The sequence below is a fragment of the Lissotriton vulgaris genome, chromosome 10 (assembly GCF_964263255.1).
Source record: "Lissotriton vulgaris chromosome 10, aLisVul1.2, whole genome shotgun sequence".
Taxonomy (NCBI): Eukaryota; Metazoa; Chordata; class Amphibia; order Caudata; family Salamandridae; genus Lissotriton; species Lissotriton vulgaris.
Genome location: NC_141698.1, coordinates 113,830,224 through 113,846,266, shown reverse-complemented (window position 1 = coordinate 113,846,266; position 16,043 = coordinate 113,830,224). Strand labels below are relative to the sequence as shown.

Sequence of the window (16,043 nt, the reverse complement as noted above, 5' to 3'; positions counted from 1 at the left end):
ATGGTCAGGGACTAATTTTAACCTTCAGTAATCTTGCGGTCAATTAGATTTCAGGATTAACCTAATTGGCTCGCAAAGCTGCACACAGAGCGCCTCTGGAGAAAGCCTTCAGATCTTCAATGAAGTATTTGTTTTAACTTTGGGAAACTATATCATCATTATACCACCACTTGATCAGCTCTAATTTATAAATGTGTAGAACAAAAATGGATATGTTCAATTCTATATGGAAACAAGAAAAGAACAGCTATGTAAATCAAAATTGGGGTCAAATTTACATAAGTCACATTCTCAATAACAATCACCCGCTACTTTATAATAAATGTAGTTTCAACAGAATATCCCGAGGGAGGCCAGGTAAATCATATCCTCCGCTACCACTGCTGACAAAGTTATTTTTTTCCTGGAAGGAGCACATCACCCAACCTTAGATGGCTTCTTCATTCATATCTTGGTGGCGAGTGCCCTTACCCCCACACAGTTTGGGGTCTCAATAGATTTGGAAAATCCTTCAACACACTTCATTGAACGTTTGTGTTTGCAAAGTTGAGACACGTGGACTTTGGGGAGGAAGTGGTGAAATGAATAATTCTTGTATATGCGTTACATGCTAAGCCAATAGAAAGGGCCATCACAGGACATAGAATATCGGACTCTCACAGGGTGAAGAGGGGTACTTGCCAGACATCCAGACTCTCCTTTGCGGTACACAATCGCAATGTAACCTAGTGACATTCAAGCAAGAAGGGATAAAGGCACAATGGCAATGAGAGTTTTATGCCTCAGTGTTCTTCAATGGCGGTCTGTGGACAAGCAAATGCACTGGAATAGGGATTTTACCAAACTGTTCTGTTTATTATGATCAACCAATAAACTGCTTGCCGTGCTGGCACTGGGAGGGTGTCTTATTAATTACTCTTCCCCCCCCCACCCCCAAATAAATCAGCTTTCTACCGGCTTTCGTAAGCATGTCGGAACTAAGAAATCTCTTCAGCCCTGCAACGTTGGGTTGGTTATCTAGACCTTCTAAATTTATACTTCAAGTATTTTACCACGCCTTTGTACCAATAACTATTGCCCCAGTTTAACCCACTGCTCTACTACCAATTAGCCAAGTTAAGCACTCACTATTTAGTAAAGGGGGTCAAGGAGGCCTCCTCACCGACACTGCCACACCCATTACTCTTTCTGACCATTCTCATTTCTCCATGGAATATTTGGCCATCACAACACTATTCTTAACCAGAAATAGTGGTTCTCTGCTGTGGCCTTAGCCTAATCAATTCTTTCTTTTCTGGCTTCAGCAGTGCGTTGGACCAACTATTTCTGTTCTTCCATCCCATCATCCTGATAGAAAAAACAAGCATTTGCAATGCAATGGTCTTGGCATCATTAAAGGTAGAGCTATTGGCATTGCTCATGACATTTTTTTTCTTTAAATCAAAAATAAATGGCATTGTCATTAACATTGCCAATACACAGCACTCTGCACACTCACTACCCACTACTCTGCACACTCACTACTCTGCATTACCACTCTGCACACTCACTACTCACTACTCTGCATTACCACTCTGCACACTCACTACTCACTACTCTGCATTACCACTCTGCACACTCACTACTCACTACTCTGCATTACCACTCTGCACACTCACTACTCACTACTCTGCATTACTCACTACTCTGCATTACCACTCTGCACACTCACTACTCACTACTCTGCATTACCACTCTGCGCACACTCACTCTGCACACTCACTACTCACTACTCTGCATTACCACTCTGCACACTCACTACTCACTACTCTGCATTACCACTCTGCGCACACTCACTCTGCACACTCACTACTCACTACTCTGCATTACCACTCTGCGCACACTCACTACTCTGCATTACCACTCTGCGCGCACTCACCACTCTGCATTACCACTCTGCGCGCACTCACCACTCTGCATTACCACTCTGCGCGCACTCACCACTCTGCATTACCACTCTGCGCGCACTCACCACTCTGCATTACCACTCTGCGCGCACTCACCACTCTGCGCACTCACCACTCTGCGCACTCACCACTCTGCGCACTCACCACTCTGCGCACTCACCACTCTGCGCACTCACCACTCTGCGCACTCACCACTCTGCGCACTCACCACTCTGCGCACTCACCACTCTGCGCACTCACCACTCTGCGCACTCACCACTCTGCGCACTCACCACTCACTACTCTGCATTACCACTCTGCACTCATTTAATAGGTCTCACCGTTTTCTGCATACTTTTGTGAGAGACTGTTCTATTTCCTTGTCACTATTTCGTTCCATACTTCGTCTTTTGTTTGTAAAATTCTGGTACATTTCCTGTTTGTCTCCAATGCCGTCGTTTTGTTTAGTCTGCAAATTCTTCTTTCAAAGAGATCTTTTAAAAGTTTACATCATAAAAACGTCTCGCAAAACATAATTTCAGGCCGCCTGTCACATTACACAGTAGGAGGCACTTTAAATATAGAATTGAGTATGCCCCCGGAATGCCGCCGCGGCCGCCCCGGAAGTCAGGCACGGTCGCCTGTGACGGGGGCGGGGCCACGTCCAGACCGGAAGAGGAGGCAGGCGGAGTGAAATGCGTCTCGCGCCCGGGGCTCCTGTGAGCGGTGTGGAGCCCCGGGGCCGCACCAGCAGGAGGTTGGGCGCTGCGTGCTGAGCAGAGTCCCCGACATTGGCCAGGTAAGTTCAAAAAAAGGCTGGGGGGGGGGCTTGGTGCACTTGTGTGTGTGTGTGCGTGTATGCTCGTGTGTGTATGTATGCGTGCGACGGCGAGGGAGGGGGGGGCCTCGGTGTGTGTGTGTGTGTGTGTATGTGTCAGGGGGGGTGTCTCTGTATGTATGCATGTGCGTGCATGGGCGCTTGTGTGTGTGTATGCGCATGCGTGTGGGGTGCTTGCGCTTCCCAGGAGACAGCGCCTGGCCACAGCGCGCGTTCCAGTTTCAAATCGCCTCGAAAAATGCGCGTGGCCGACACGGTCTCCTGGGAAGCATAGTCGCTGACAAAAGATCTCGGCGGAGACGCGCTTCCGCGCGTTGACGCAGAGACCTAAAAACCTATAGACATACTCAGAAACTCTTTTTATTCACTCGCAACAATGTGCAGAACCGCATCAGCAGTTATCATAGATTTCCTCGGGTCTACGTTAATGAGGCGCAACCACCATTTGGGGTTGTGGACATTTAGGGATATTGCTTATTCATGTAAAACATCATTCACTAACCCTCCTCCGTCCACAAAAAAAACGGGGAAAAAAACCCTAGCACAAATATCATTAGAACCAAGTTCCAGTTGTGGTGTTTCATCTTACTGCACCCTTGTTGGCAAATAAAGAGTAATGGTGCAACACGTTCCACTTATGTCGTCTTTCTTTGTATACCATTCTGTATGGACAATTATATCCTGCTACATGCGACTGGAAATTACCAACGGAACAGCCAAGGTGTGTAAGATTTGCACTCTGCTCTAAATGGGACCATGTGATGTCTGATTTTTGGTGGCACTTACAAATACGTTTAAATGCCTGATCATATCTTTAATCCTTAATAAAACACAATAACTTCACAAACATGCAAATCAAGTTAAGACAACTCCCTCACAATTCATTGAGGAATTTTATGCTCCCTATACTCTTTCAATACCCACTAGCACATCTTTACCAAGTCTCAAAGCTGCATTTTTCCCGTTACCCTCTTAGGGTTAAATTATTGTGACAGGAATAGCACAAATTGCATGGATTATCCGTACGTACGAAACTGTAATCTGGGCATGGTATCAAAAACAGAGGCCTCACGGCACCTGTTTAGTTAGCGGTTAAGGAAAGCAGTTAAAGATTATGGATTGAAGTGAGAATGAAACATAAGAAAAAACTAAACTTTAGTTGTATCAGAGAAAGACTTTGTGTAGATCACATACCCTCGCCTTTTCCTTCTCTGCCAAAAGCTGTGCATCGATCTCTTCAGGGCTGGTGTACTGCCGTGCTCGGCCCTTGTGGCCGCCTTTTCTTCCTGTTAGGAGACGGCACAAAAGTTTCCATTTAAACATACTATTTCATTCCTTGTGGTTGATTTAATGCTCATTGGCATTTCTACAGAGCAAACCTGCAAAGTTCCCCGATGGGTTGATAGGAGTGCTGAAAGTCGAGATAAGACTTTACGGAGAGGGAATTCACACATTTAAAATTACATAAATCATATACATTTCACAAAGGCATGACATTTCTCTTATAACATTTGCTAGCACAGGATTCTTTAAAAAAAATGCCCATAATAACACAATTATGTACTAAAGTCAAGTGCCATTGTTGGGATTAGAACCCAAGGCCCCCTTTTAGCACCAGACCACATCACTTCCTCCATTACAGTCAGGACCTGTTTTTAATCTTCCTGGATACTGATGGCACCATGGAACCAGTGCACCCCATAAAAAATAAAAGCCGAAATCTACCACGGTTGTCCAACATGGTAAATATTATGCTTTGGGTACCATGTTCAGATAACATGGTATCCATGCAGTGCAGACAAGAGAGCTTACGGAAACCTCCATATCAAAGGGAGATTTACTTTGTTCACCTATTGCTGGTTACCTTGTATTGGTGCTTCCAAAATTAATTTATTCTCTTGGGGGGTGGGTGGTAAAGTATTGTAGATTTATAAAAATGCTTATTAACGTGGTTAAGGAGTTTAAGTGCTTTGGGGTAGGGTAGTGTGCTGGCCGAGGAGCCCAAAGTTATTTCCAAGTGCTAGCTTAAGTGCTGTAGTTACTTGTATAATTGACATTACTACAGTTCAAATCCCTAATTAAATGCAGATGCATTCATTACGTGTCGATCTGTGCCTCCAATTCTGGTTGATTAATGCATCCACTGCAGGGGCATGTGTTCGACCTCAGGGGCACAGGTTCAAATCCCACGCGGGTCCACTCAGCCTTTTATTCTTCTGAGGTCGATAAAATGAGTACCATTGAGTTGGGTAACAAATATCTGTTATTCAGCGTTGAGACCCAAGCTTGGGCGATATGTGCGCTTTACAAATACAAGTTATGTATCGGTCATTGGAAGAAAATGGAGGGCATGTAGTGAAGTTCCTATATTCCCAATAGGCTCAGCGCATTGGAATAATATATCCTATAGAAGTGATGTAGGACTTAGGTCGACTTGGTCTCTATCAAATATATTAGACTTAATTGCGAGTGCCAGCTAGCTCAGAGGTCACTAGAAACTTTCTCGAATAAACAAGAAGGGATTAGTTTGACAACTGCATAAACATGACAACTTTGTTTCCCCAAGATAAAACTGATCTTCAGAGTCGTGGAAACAATAGATAGATCTGTTACTCAGTCAATCGTGCATGCTTTGTTTCACCAGAGGTGCAGACAAATAGAGAGACGGGCGTTTTCAATAAAAGTATTTATTGAACAGTCTTCTTTCTCATGCAGAAGAAATGAACTGCTACTATTGTAATACTGGCTGCAAAGTATAATTCGTACAGCAAGAAGAGTATTATAAATAATACTGTAAAAGCATGGTATGGTTTATAAGCCAAAAAAATACATACATAAAGACTAAGTACTCAACTGGTGCTTCTAAAATACGCCTCCCCCATGTACCTAACCTAAGCCTAGTAAAAGGGAAGAAGTAAATGTGGTGTAGTATAAGTTTAGTTTCTTTTTGCCAAGAATCTATCCAAGAGTTCTCTTAGGTTCTAATCAGCTCCGTACCTTGGTTTAGAATGAAGGAGGTCCGGTATATCTCTGTCTCAGGACACGATTTCCCAACAACCAGCAAGGGTAGCTTGGAATCACTGGAGCTGGATTTCTCGGCAGGAGAAAAGACAGCGTCTCTATCAGCAGGTCTGCTAGAGGGTCGGCTTCCTTCAGCACTTGCTGTAGCGAGCTGCGTCGGGCAAGTAGATAGTCAAACTGCTCCAAACCACTGTGTTTGGGCATATTTATACCTTGAAGGTGCAGAGTTTGTCGTAAAGTTGGACATAATAACGTCATCAAAGAGTCTCAGTTCTTTGAAAGCTCCATGAGTTCTTGGACAAATCAATATTCAAGCAAGGGGAAGTCCCTAACTACTGAAGTCGAGTTTTTCAAGAAATCGTCGTGGATTTGCGGAACTAGTGGAAGTAGCCATGCCGTGTTTGGACTGCATGAGCTATGTCTAAATATGGTTTTGATTTCCATGCCTATATAAGGATATGGTGATTTATACCTACACAAGGGCATGAATAGGGAACATTACACTAGGGTCCTAAAATGCTATACAACAGTAGTTTACTACGGTTTGGTTGTTTTTGCACACAGTGTTACTAGTTGGAACCTGCCGTTACACAACATTTACACTTATTTCAGGGATGCTTATAAAGGTCCAGTTAGTCTGTCAGGAAGATTAATAGGTAGGAGTATAGAAGGTGAAAGACTAGATCACAGAATGAGATAACAGATTGATTTAGTTAGGAGGGGGTATGAAATAAGTCTAATATCGAAGATGCACAATTTGGTGCTGGCTCACAAGCTATATGATGCCGTGAAGTCGAAGTACAAGAAGACATTTTACTGAAGGTTTTCTAATTGCATCTGAAATGGTATCCTTCAGATTATGAGAGTACTGAACGTTTTCCGAATTTCCTAGAGTTAGGTGCTGTTTGTGTCTCCTCAAATGTTCTTGCTAGACGCAGGTATTTATCCTTGCTTCCCGACAAAAACCTTGTATTCCAGCCTAATCAACGATGTATTTGAGATACTCTTCTGGGGGACACTCAATATTTAGGTCATGATCTAGACTAGCATGCAGGCTTCCACTTTTTAGACCTCGCCTAGGCAACGCATGCGCGGTCTCTTAGAGACATGCTGTATCGAGACTGTGGGCTTTAAGAACCGCCCCTTTTTAAATGGCTCATTTTACTGTCCTGCCTAAATGACCGCTTTTCATTGGTTAATATGGTTAGTAAGTAGTACATCCTTTTTAGCTTTTGCAACCTCCCAGGAGGACTGCCCCTGTTACATGTGTTACTGGTCAAGTTATTTATTACTGTCGGAGCACTTTTGTTTTGCTTGTTTAGGTTCAGGAACTCATTGGAACCCACGCATGCTCAGACTCCTCCGTAACCTGAACAGCTGCTCTTCATATCTGCAAACGGTCGCTCCCCACCTTGGCTGCAGCTGTCTCCTCCTGCTGGTTTTATTTTAACAGAAAGAAATTCTAGCAGGGCACACTGCGAGGTTGCGCCTTAACCTTAAGTAAGTTGGCAGTACGCTTTGTAAAAAGATTTACTACGGACTCTTCTGTGGGTGCTTGAGGGGCCACGTGCATTTTATCAGCACAGCGCCCACTACGCTTCATGAAGCTCAGGGCCGTGAACTTGCTGAATTTCCCACACGATCTTCTATCTTCTGCAGTAACAAAAAAAGATTTCTACTGCAAATTAAACGTTATTATAAAGCAACCTGCAAAGGGTGCAACCCCACACGTTTCAGCGAATGACGGTTGTATTTAAACATTTAAAAGGAGGTAACAATCTTTCCTACTTATTTTAACATACCCAAATGAAGGACTATGGGAGAGGCTTTTGTCCACGACAGGAAATAAAACATAATTTCTCACATTACAATTAAATAGCGTAGAATTATACTTTGTCATGAAAAGATTGTTTCCCGAGTGACAAAAGTTTAGTAAGCATCAGTACGCAGGTGATACTCGGCCGCAAAAGAACATCTCATGTTTCCATGAACTTGACCAACTTAATGACAACCGTGTCACCGTTCGAGCATGGATGTCCAAATCCCTCCTTAAGTTGAATCACAACAATCAATCAATGCATTTATATAGCGCGCTACTCACCCGGAGGGTCTCAAATCGCTTGGGGAGGGGGGGTCCGCTACTGCTCGAACAGCCAGGTCTTGAGCTGCTTCCTGAAGGCAAGGTGGTCTTGGGTCAGACGGAGGTGGGTCGGGAGGGGGTTCCGGGTCTTGGCGGCCAGGTAGGAGAAGGACCTTCCTCCTATGGTGGCTCTTCGGATGCGGGGGACGGCGGCGAGGGCGTGGCTGGTCGATCAAAGCTGGCGTGTGGGCGCGTAGAAGTTGAGGCAGCTGTTGAGGTATCTTGGGCCTTGGTTGTGTAGGGCTTTGTGTGCGTGGGTGAGGAGACGGAAGGTGATTCTCTTGTTGACCGGGAGCCAGTGCAGGTCTCTCAGGTGTCCGGAAATGTGGCTGTGTCGGGGGATGTCAAGGATGAGTCTTGCTGAGGCGTTCTGGATGCGCTGGAGTCTCTTCTGGAGTTTAGCGGTGGCTCCGGCGTAGAGGGAGTTGCCGTAGTCCAGTCGGCTGGTTACGAGGGCCTGGGTGACAGTCTTCCTGGTCTCGGTGGGGATCCACCGGAAGATCTTACGTAGCATGCACAGGATGTTGAAGCACGACGAGGAGACGGCGTTGACTTGTCTGGTCATGGAGAGGGAGGAGTCCAAGATGAAGCCCAGGTTGCGTGCGTGGTCTGTAGGTTTGGGTGCACTGCCCAGGGCGGTGGGCCACCAGGAGGAGTCCCAGGCGGAGGTTGAAGAGCCCAGGATGAGGACCTCCGTCTTGTCTGAGTTCAGTTTCAGGCGGCTGTTCATCATCCACTCGGCTACGTCTGTCATCCCTTCGTGTAGGTTGGCTCTGGCGGTGTCGTTGGTGAGAGAGAGGATCAGCTGGGTGGCGTAGGAGATGATGTTGAGGTTGTGTTGGCGTGCGATGGCCGCGAGGGGGCTCATGTAGACATTGAAGAGGGTGGGGCTGAGTGATGATCCTTGTGGTACGCCGCAGATGACTTCGGTGGCCTCGAATCTGAACGGGGGGAGGCGGACTCTCTGTGTCCTTCCGGCGAGGAAGGAGATGATCCATTCTAGTGCCTTCTCTTGGATTCCGACGTTGCTGAGGCGCTGCACTAGGGTGTGGTGGCAGACAGTGTTGAATGCCGCGGAGAGGTCCAGGAGGAGGAGGGCCGCAGTTTCCCTGTTGTTGAGCATGGCTCGGATGTCATCGGTGGCTGCGATGAGGGCGGTCTTGGTGCTGTGGTTGGCCCGGAAGCCAGACTGCGAGAGGTCGAGGGATCCGTTCGTCTCGAGGAAGGCTGCCAGCTGCTTGTTGACGGTCTTCTCAATGACTTTGGCCGGAAACGGGGAGGAGCGAGATGGGGCGGTAGTTTTTGAGTTCGGTGGGGTCTGCTGATGGTTTCTTCAGTAGAGCGATGAGTGCGGCGCGCTTCCAGCTCTCCAGGAAGGTAGCGGTGTCGAAGGAGGTGTTGATGATGTCCCGCAGGTGGGGTGCGATGACCGCGTAGGCCTTGTTGAAGACGTGGTGAGGGCAGGGATCGGTTGGGGATCCGGAGTGGATGGAGTTCATTGTGCGTTTGGTTTCATCTGAGTTGATCGGAGTCCAGGCGCGGAGGGTGGTGGGGGGCAGGTGCGGTCGTGGGGTGCGTTGGCTGTGTGATGAAGCTGTTGTGTACGTCTGTGATCTTGTTGTGGAAGTAGGAGGCGAGGGAGTTGCAGAGGTCTTGTGATGGGGTGATGTTGTTTCCGGGGTTGGAGAGCTCTTTGACTATGTTGAAGAGTTCCTTGCTGTTGTGTGCGTTGTTGTCCAGTCGTTCCTTGAAGGCGGTTTTCTTGGTGGTGTGGATCAGTTGGTGGTGTTTTCGAGTTGCGAGCTCGAGGGTGGTCATGTTGTCTGGTGTTGGGTCTCTGCGACAGGCTCGCTCGAGGGCTCGGCAGTTCTTCTTGGAGCTCTTGAGTTAGTCGGTGAACCAAGGTGCTTTTTTGCTGCCGGGTCTGCTGGGCAGGGTCCTCAGTGGGGCGAGGTCGTCTGCGCAGTTGCTGATCCACTTCGTGAGGTTGTTGGCGCCTGGCTGGGGTTCGCTGAGCTGGCGGGGGGGTCTTGGCTCAGGGATGCGGCGAGCTGGTCGGCTGTGATCTTGTTCCAGCTTCTGCGTGCGACCTGTTGCTGGTGGATCGTGTTCTTTCTGAAGCTGAAGTGGACGCAGCTGTGGTCCGTCCAGTGGAGTCTGGTGGCGTGGCTGAAGGCGATGTGCTTGCTGGATGAGAAGATTGGGTCGAGTGTGTCCCCGGCGTAGTGGGTGGGGGAGGTCACCAGCTGCTTGAGACCGAGGTTGGCCAGGTTGTCCAGCAGGGTGGTGGTGTTGCGGTCGTTGTTGTTCTCCAGGTGAAAGTTGAGGTCCCCGAGGAGGATGTAGTCAGCGGAGGGGAGGGCGTGCGGGCTGATGAAGTCGGCAAGGTCTTCGCTGAATTGTGGGCATGGTCCCGGGGGGTCTGTAGATGAGGGTGCCTCTGAGGGTGGTCTTGGGGTCGGTGTGGATCTGGAAGTGCAGGTGTTCGGCGGCTTTGAGGGTGTCGTTGGTGTAGGTCGTGATGCGGATGGTGTTTTTGTGGACGATGGCGATGCCTCCGCCGGTCTGGTTGACGCGATCCCTCCGGGTGATCTTGTATCCGTCCGGGATGGCGATGGCGGGCGCTGAGGAGGCATTCATCCAGGTTTCCTTGAGGAAGGCGACGTCTGGAGATGTGGTGTCGATCAGGTTCCAGAGTTGAACGGCGTGTCTGTGGACGGAGCGAGTGTTGAGCAGGATGCACTTCAGGTGGTTGCTGCTGGTGCTCGGTTTGGTGGGTGCTGGTGCAGTGCAGGTCCGGATGCAGGTGAACTTGCAGGAGTGGCAGCTGAAGGGTCCGTAGGTGCGTCTCGGGGTGGCTCGGTAGCATCCAGGGATCCGGCCGGTGTTGAGTGCGTTGAGTTTGGTGGCGTCGTAAGTCCGGCGGGTGGGGTGGCCTCTGCGGGGGCCAAGGGGTCTGGCGCTGGGCGCAGTCCAGGCGCAGACGGGCTTACCTTTGGCGCTCAATCGATGCTCCAGCTGCGCGGTTGCTCAGGGGGCGTCATAAGTAAGGAGCCGGGAGGGCGGGTCAGCTGGGTGGCAGGGCGGCGAATGGGCAGGAGGGGGGCGGAGTCGCCGGTAGTCCGCGGCGGGAAAGGGAGGTCCGAGGGCGGCTCAGCGGCAGCTGGGTCGTCCGGGGAGAGATCGGCTGAAGGAGGGCAGAGCAGGAACAGAGCACAAGGCAGGGGGAAGGAAGCAAAATGGGGGGAAAAGCGGAGGCAACAGAACACAGGCAATGGGGTACAGACGAAGGCTACAGCACACCAGGCAGGGGGACACAAAAACGAAGGCAGCACAAGCAGAAAACTCTGGCAGCAGGGCACAGGCAGGAGCAGCGGTGTATGGGGGCGACCTCGCCTGGAACAGGCTCAGTGGTCGCTGAAATCTGTACCAAATCGCTATTAACCACAAATGGTGCAATAGTGGCTTTGGATGGTTTCCCTCCATTTCAAGAAAGCAGTGCTAGCTGTCCCATTTCGAAAGAGGGCAATCCTTGATGTCCAGTGTCGTATAGACACAACCAGCAACACTGAAGAGTATCCCACATATAGCAGTGTGTCTTATAAAGACACCTGCAAATTTCAGGATTACTCTGACATACAGAGAACTCCAACAAACCCCTCCTTCCTGCATCCACCTTATTCAAAACCATCAGCATCGTATTAAAAAGGTACTGACAACTACACCACTAAATTACCTTACTATCAAGAAATTCAGAGGAAGGAACATGGACAACACCCAGTGGAAACATCTCAGAACAAATAATGCAAGAAGGAAAAAAAAAACACCGGGTGTCAAATATTCTCCTACTATGCACCCAGAGAATTTATCACCACCCAAATACAAATCTGACTGTCCACATAACTTCTTTAGTTCTAAAATGATCAGAAGGATAATATCTTCATAACCCACACTGTTGTATCATCAGAAATACACCCCTGTAGAAGTGACCGAGTGCATCTTTCAGCCTCCTCACTTTATTCACCTCACTGAGGCTTGCACTCACCCCAACCTATCCAATCCTTTTTGTAATGTAAACTTATTCTCGTATACAGTGCAGGAGTCTGATGCATACATACATTTCTACATCACAACAAGTTCTCTTTTAGTCCAGTCACTTCTTCCTTCTTTAGAGTAGGGTTGAGTATCTCTGGTTTCAATCATTCATTTTAAATCCCGCCAGTTGTTCCAAGCAGGCTAGATAGCAAACCACTGCCATATGGGTCTCCTCAGGGTTTGTTTGGGCGAGCAATACATTGTATGCAAATACTCTTTGTGTTTCTCATCCAAAATTGATCCCATAATCAGCCTGAGATACTCGTATCATTGCGACCAACGGTTTCATTGATGGGGTGAACAGAAGGGGGAGGAGGGGTGTCACAGGTTCTCGTGTTTGGCTCCTCTTTGTAGGCACATCACACTTACGAGGACTCATTAGCTAGTATCCACCAACTCATTTACCCTCCAAATCCAAACATATTCAATATATGTTCTAGAAACAACCAACTGACATGTTTAAAGTCCTTTTCTGCATCTAACGTGAGCAGAAAAACCGGCATTGTCATTTTGGTGACTTGCTCTACTAGGTTTGCAACCCTACTAATATTGCTACGTGTCTGCAGTACTAACAATGCCAGATGGTTTGCATCAACCAGCCTGGCACATATCATTCAAGTCTGACTGCGAGGGCTTTAGTAAATCTTTTATCATCAAGGTTCAATAGTGCGAACACGAGGATGATTTAGCCTTTGCAGTCTGTCAGGTTTAGGTATTATCACCATATTAGCATGGCACATCGAAGAAGTGACCTTCTCTGAAACAGTTACAAATTCCTGACAACTGTAGACCCAAAGAACCACTCAGTGCCTTTAAGGAGTTTTAGGCACTACGGTTTGTTTGTCTAGTTAAATGGGTCTAAATGTTCCCTGTGCTCTGCTGTGTTGGAGGCTGCATTGTAGCAGGTATGTGCCCATCTTCATGGTTTTCTGGCCGTTTTAGTGTATAGTTCCTGAAAGAACTGTCTAAATATATTAATACTCCCCTTTAATTGTTCTCCTGTGGAGACCCTTTGTTCGGCCATGTAGGCCTTTTCAGTTGCAGCTTTCAGTTGGATGCTAGCAAACTCCTCATTTTACTCCTCGATGATAACTTCATATGGGTCCTCAACACAGGCATTTTCTGTGCGACTGGTGGATATAACTGCTTTTCTTCTACTTGACGCAGTTTGCTGCTGGTTTATGTTTTTCCTCAACCATTGTGTTATTTTATGTCTATAGATCTCTCTCCCGCTATTTCCTTGAGCCATTGTTTTTGGATGCATAGAATTTCTTTAGTGCCTTCCAGTTAGATGAAGGGGGTGTGTCATCCACTGTGTGATTATCGGCGAACTCTTGTTATCTATTCTCTTAGCTCGTGTACGTTAACCAGATCCCTTAATAAATATTCCTTGTATCTCCAGTGGTTTGAATGTTGCACGCAAATACCCAAAACCGACTGCCAGAGAGGACAATATACCTGAATGTCAACCATGTTTTTTTTAACCCCAGCATTTTAATATCTACTATGATGTATTTGATTCTGGTGTATGCTCTGTGTTGCTCAAATGGAAGAGAAGGCCTGGTCCATTCCCTGTAAGCCCCACAAGTCTATCCGCTCTATTTCCTCTGCTAGGGCCTTAAGCCTCCTGCTAGTTGCTGCATCTATCTGGCCATGGGGGTTGGAGTCGTCTAGTTCTCTGTCCCATGCCAAGTTAAAGTTACCCACCACCATTTCTCCCTTAAATAAATTACCTACTTCACTAAGGACCACAGGTATGAATGTGCATTCGAGTTTGGTCCATATATGTTGCGATTGGTGATCAATGTACCGTTATAATCAAGTTGTATTAGTTTATACCTGCCAGACTGGTCTTTTTTAGTAAATGGAGACTGGATTCCTGCAACATTAGTTTAATTAGTGCTGCCAAATCCGCTGTTTAAAAATAGGGCTGTTTTGGTTCCAAAGCCACGGTCTTTACATCACATTACATCAGACTATGTTATGTAATAAATTCTTGCTAAGATGCGTGTAAGTCCATACAGAAGCATAACTTTAAAGATATATTTTGTACATAACTAAAATTGGTAAGCATCCCCCCTCCCCACCCCAAAGTAGGACCGGGCCACAAACCAGTGGTTAAGAGTTACCCCTCTGAAACTAGATAGTGCGAATCAGAAGCAGTTCATATGAACATCTATATGTAGGAGGAGAGTCGTTTAGCAGAATTCAATATAGCCATTTTTGACAGCAACATACTGATATTGTAGAAACTGCCCCACCAAGATGGCACAGATATTTATTGCTATAGATCCTGCCATACGAGTTATGCCCACATGTAACAAATTAGGCAGACCACTTTCCTTTGCCCCTCCGGCAGATCTGCTGCTGAATGCCCATCAGCCGCTGAATCACAATAACTGTGGGTGCTGATAAATGTGGGAGAGGGGGGTCTGATGCACTCTGGAGAGAACCTATTGCGAATACCCTATGAAAGCCCGCCATTTCTCACCTCCTCTGGGCATCGTTGAAAGGGCTGTGTATATCTGATGTGAGACTGCGGCAGACCAGGGGCACCGGCAGATGCTGCCGTCCCTCTCGGCGCGGGGGAGGTGAAGGACCCCCGAAAGAATCTACGAGAGTGCCTTAATGAGACCCTGTCACCGGGCGCTAAGCGAAAGAGACTAAAAGGCAAATGCAGTTCACACATGGCTGGACAACCTGCTCTGGTCTTGCACCAGGAGGACCGTAGAGGATTGGCAAAACTTCAGACAGGCATTACCGCGGACGCCTAAAAACCTGATGCAACCAAAAGCCAACAAGGAAAGCCCGTCACCAGCGCATCACACAACGGAAACGTGCCTGCCTGGCAGCAGACGGCTGCACCGCTCGAGACAACGGATCTAAATAGAAAAACACGCAGAACTTTACACAAACGCAGCCCTTAGTCCCATTTCAATAAAACAATGTGTGACGTATATTGCTCACGACGTTGCCGACAACTCAACCACACACGTAAAGAACGCGCCATATTTCAATGGACCGGATTCCATTGAAAGACACAAGCCGCAATGTACTGGTTACTAGATCCCGAGACGGTCATAACGAAAATTGCACTATTTCTATAGTCTAATATTTCGCGACACGATACTATTCAAATAAAAAATAAAAGCACACGTTGAGTTTCTTAACATGTTTTCCACAAAATCAAATGAATTTTCATTTAACAGTAATTTGTCGAGCGTCGTACAATACGCACTCGTACACCAGCATAAAAGGTACTTGTTAAAATCCATATTTTATTTCTACCAATTACAGAAAAATAACCCTCGAGGTATAGAAAACCAAACAGTCTTTCTTCTGCTTCTATGGGACGGAGGGAAAGCCGAAACCGTGGATTTGTGTTTGCCGACGAGCGCACTATCAATGAGCGTCCTGCCTCGATAAAGGTAAACATGACATAATAAATTAGGCATGCACATAACTAAATGTTGCCTTTATTTATTCTCAATAACTGCATGTCATACTTCGACGTAAACACTCGCGACAAAGCGGAGCTCGCGTCCCATCAGCAAGGGACCACGCTGATCCGACTCAAACCCCTGTCGTGCCGGCTGACCAACTAAACAGAGGGTAAAACCCGAGCCGAGGTCCAGAACGACATCTAGCGACCCGTCATATTCAAAAGAAGCTTTCCGTGGCTCGCTGTAAAAAGTTAAAACAATATGCAGGCCTACCTCGGTAGTGGGACATGTCTGCCTAGCTCCTCCTCACTCTGCTCTTTCTGCTGAAGTTCCTGCTGCTCTCCCTTTCAGTTTCCGTCCCTCCTCCCACTCCTCCTATAGGCAGTTGCTTCCTTCCGCCCTGCTCTTGGACGAAGGAAAAAAACTCTCTTTTCAACATCCGGTTCTGTTCTCACAATTGGCTTCGTTGATCCAACGAACTGTTAGCGGCTAGGCTCTGAAGGTAACGTAGCTGCTTCTCTTTGCTTGTTTCGAAGGAGTTTATGTATATTTTCCTCTCGTATTTAGGCGTCTTGCTTCGT

At 47.3% G+C, this 16,043-nt stretch overlaps 2 protein-coding genes across 3 annotated transcripts in view; one reads left to right on the top strand and one right to left on the bottom strand.

Annotated features, from left to right (window-relative positions):
- Positions 1–15,866, bottom strand: part of PDAP1 (PDGFA associated protein 1) — a 52,763-nt gene extending 36,897 nt beyond the window's left edge. Inside the window, exons 1-2 of one of the 2 annotated variants that reach the window (XM_086940647.1) lie at positions 15,736–15,866; positions 3,958–4,049 (exon numbers count right to left, since the gene is read on the bottom strand). In XM_086940647.1, the coding sequence (XP_086796773.1) occupies positions 3,958–4,049; positions 15,736–15,751 (108 nt within the window). In that variant the 5' untranslated portion in view covers positions 15,752–15,866. Of the gene's footprint in view, positions 1–3,957; positions 4,050–14,510; positions 14,753–15,735 lie in introns of those variants that run through there. The other variant, XM_086940648.1, reaches the window with a different exon arrangement.
- The window catches only part of BUD31 (BUD31 spliceosome associated protein), a 46,429-nt gene continuing 45,229 nt past the window's right edge, over positions 14,844–16,043 (top strand). The window contains exon 1 of the mRNA XM_086939731.1: positions 14,844–15,964. The gene's annotated coding sequence lies outside the window, so the exon portion shown is untranslated. The remainder of the gene's footprint in view (positions 15,965–16,043) is intronic.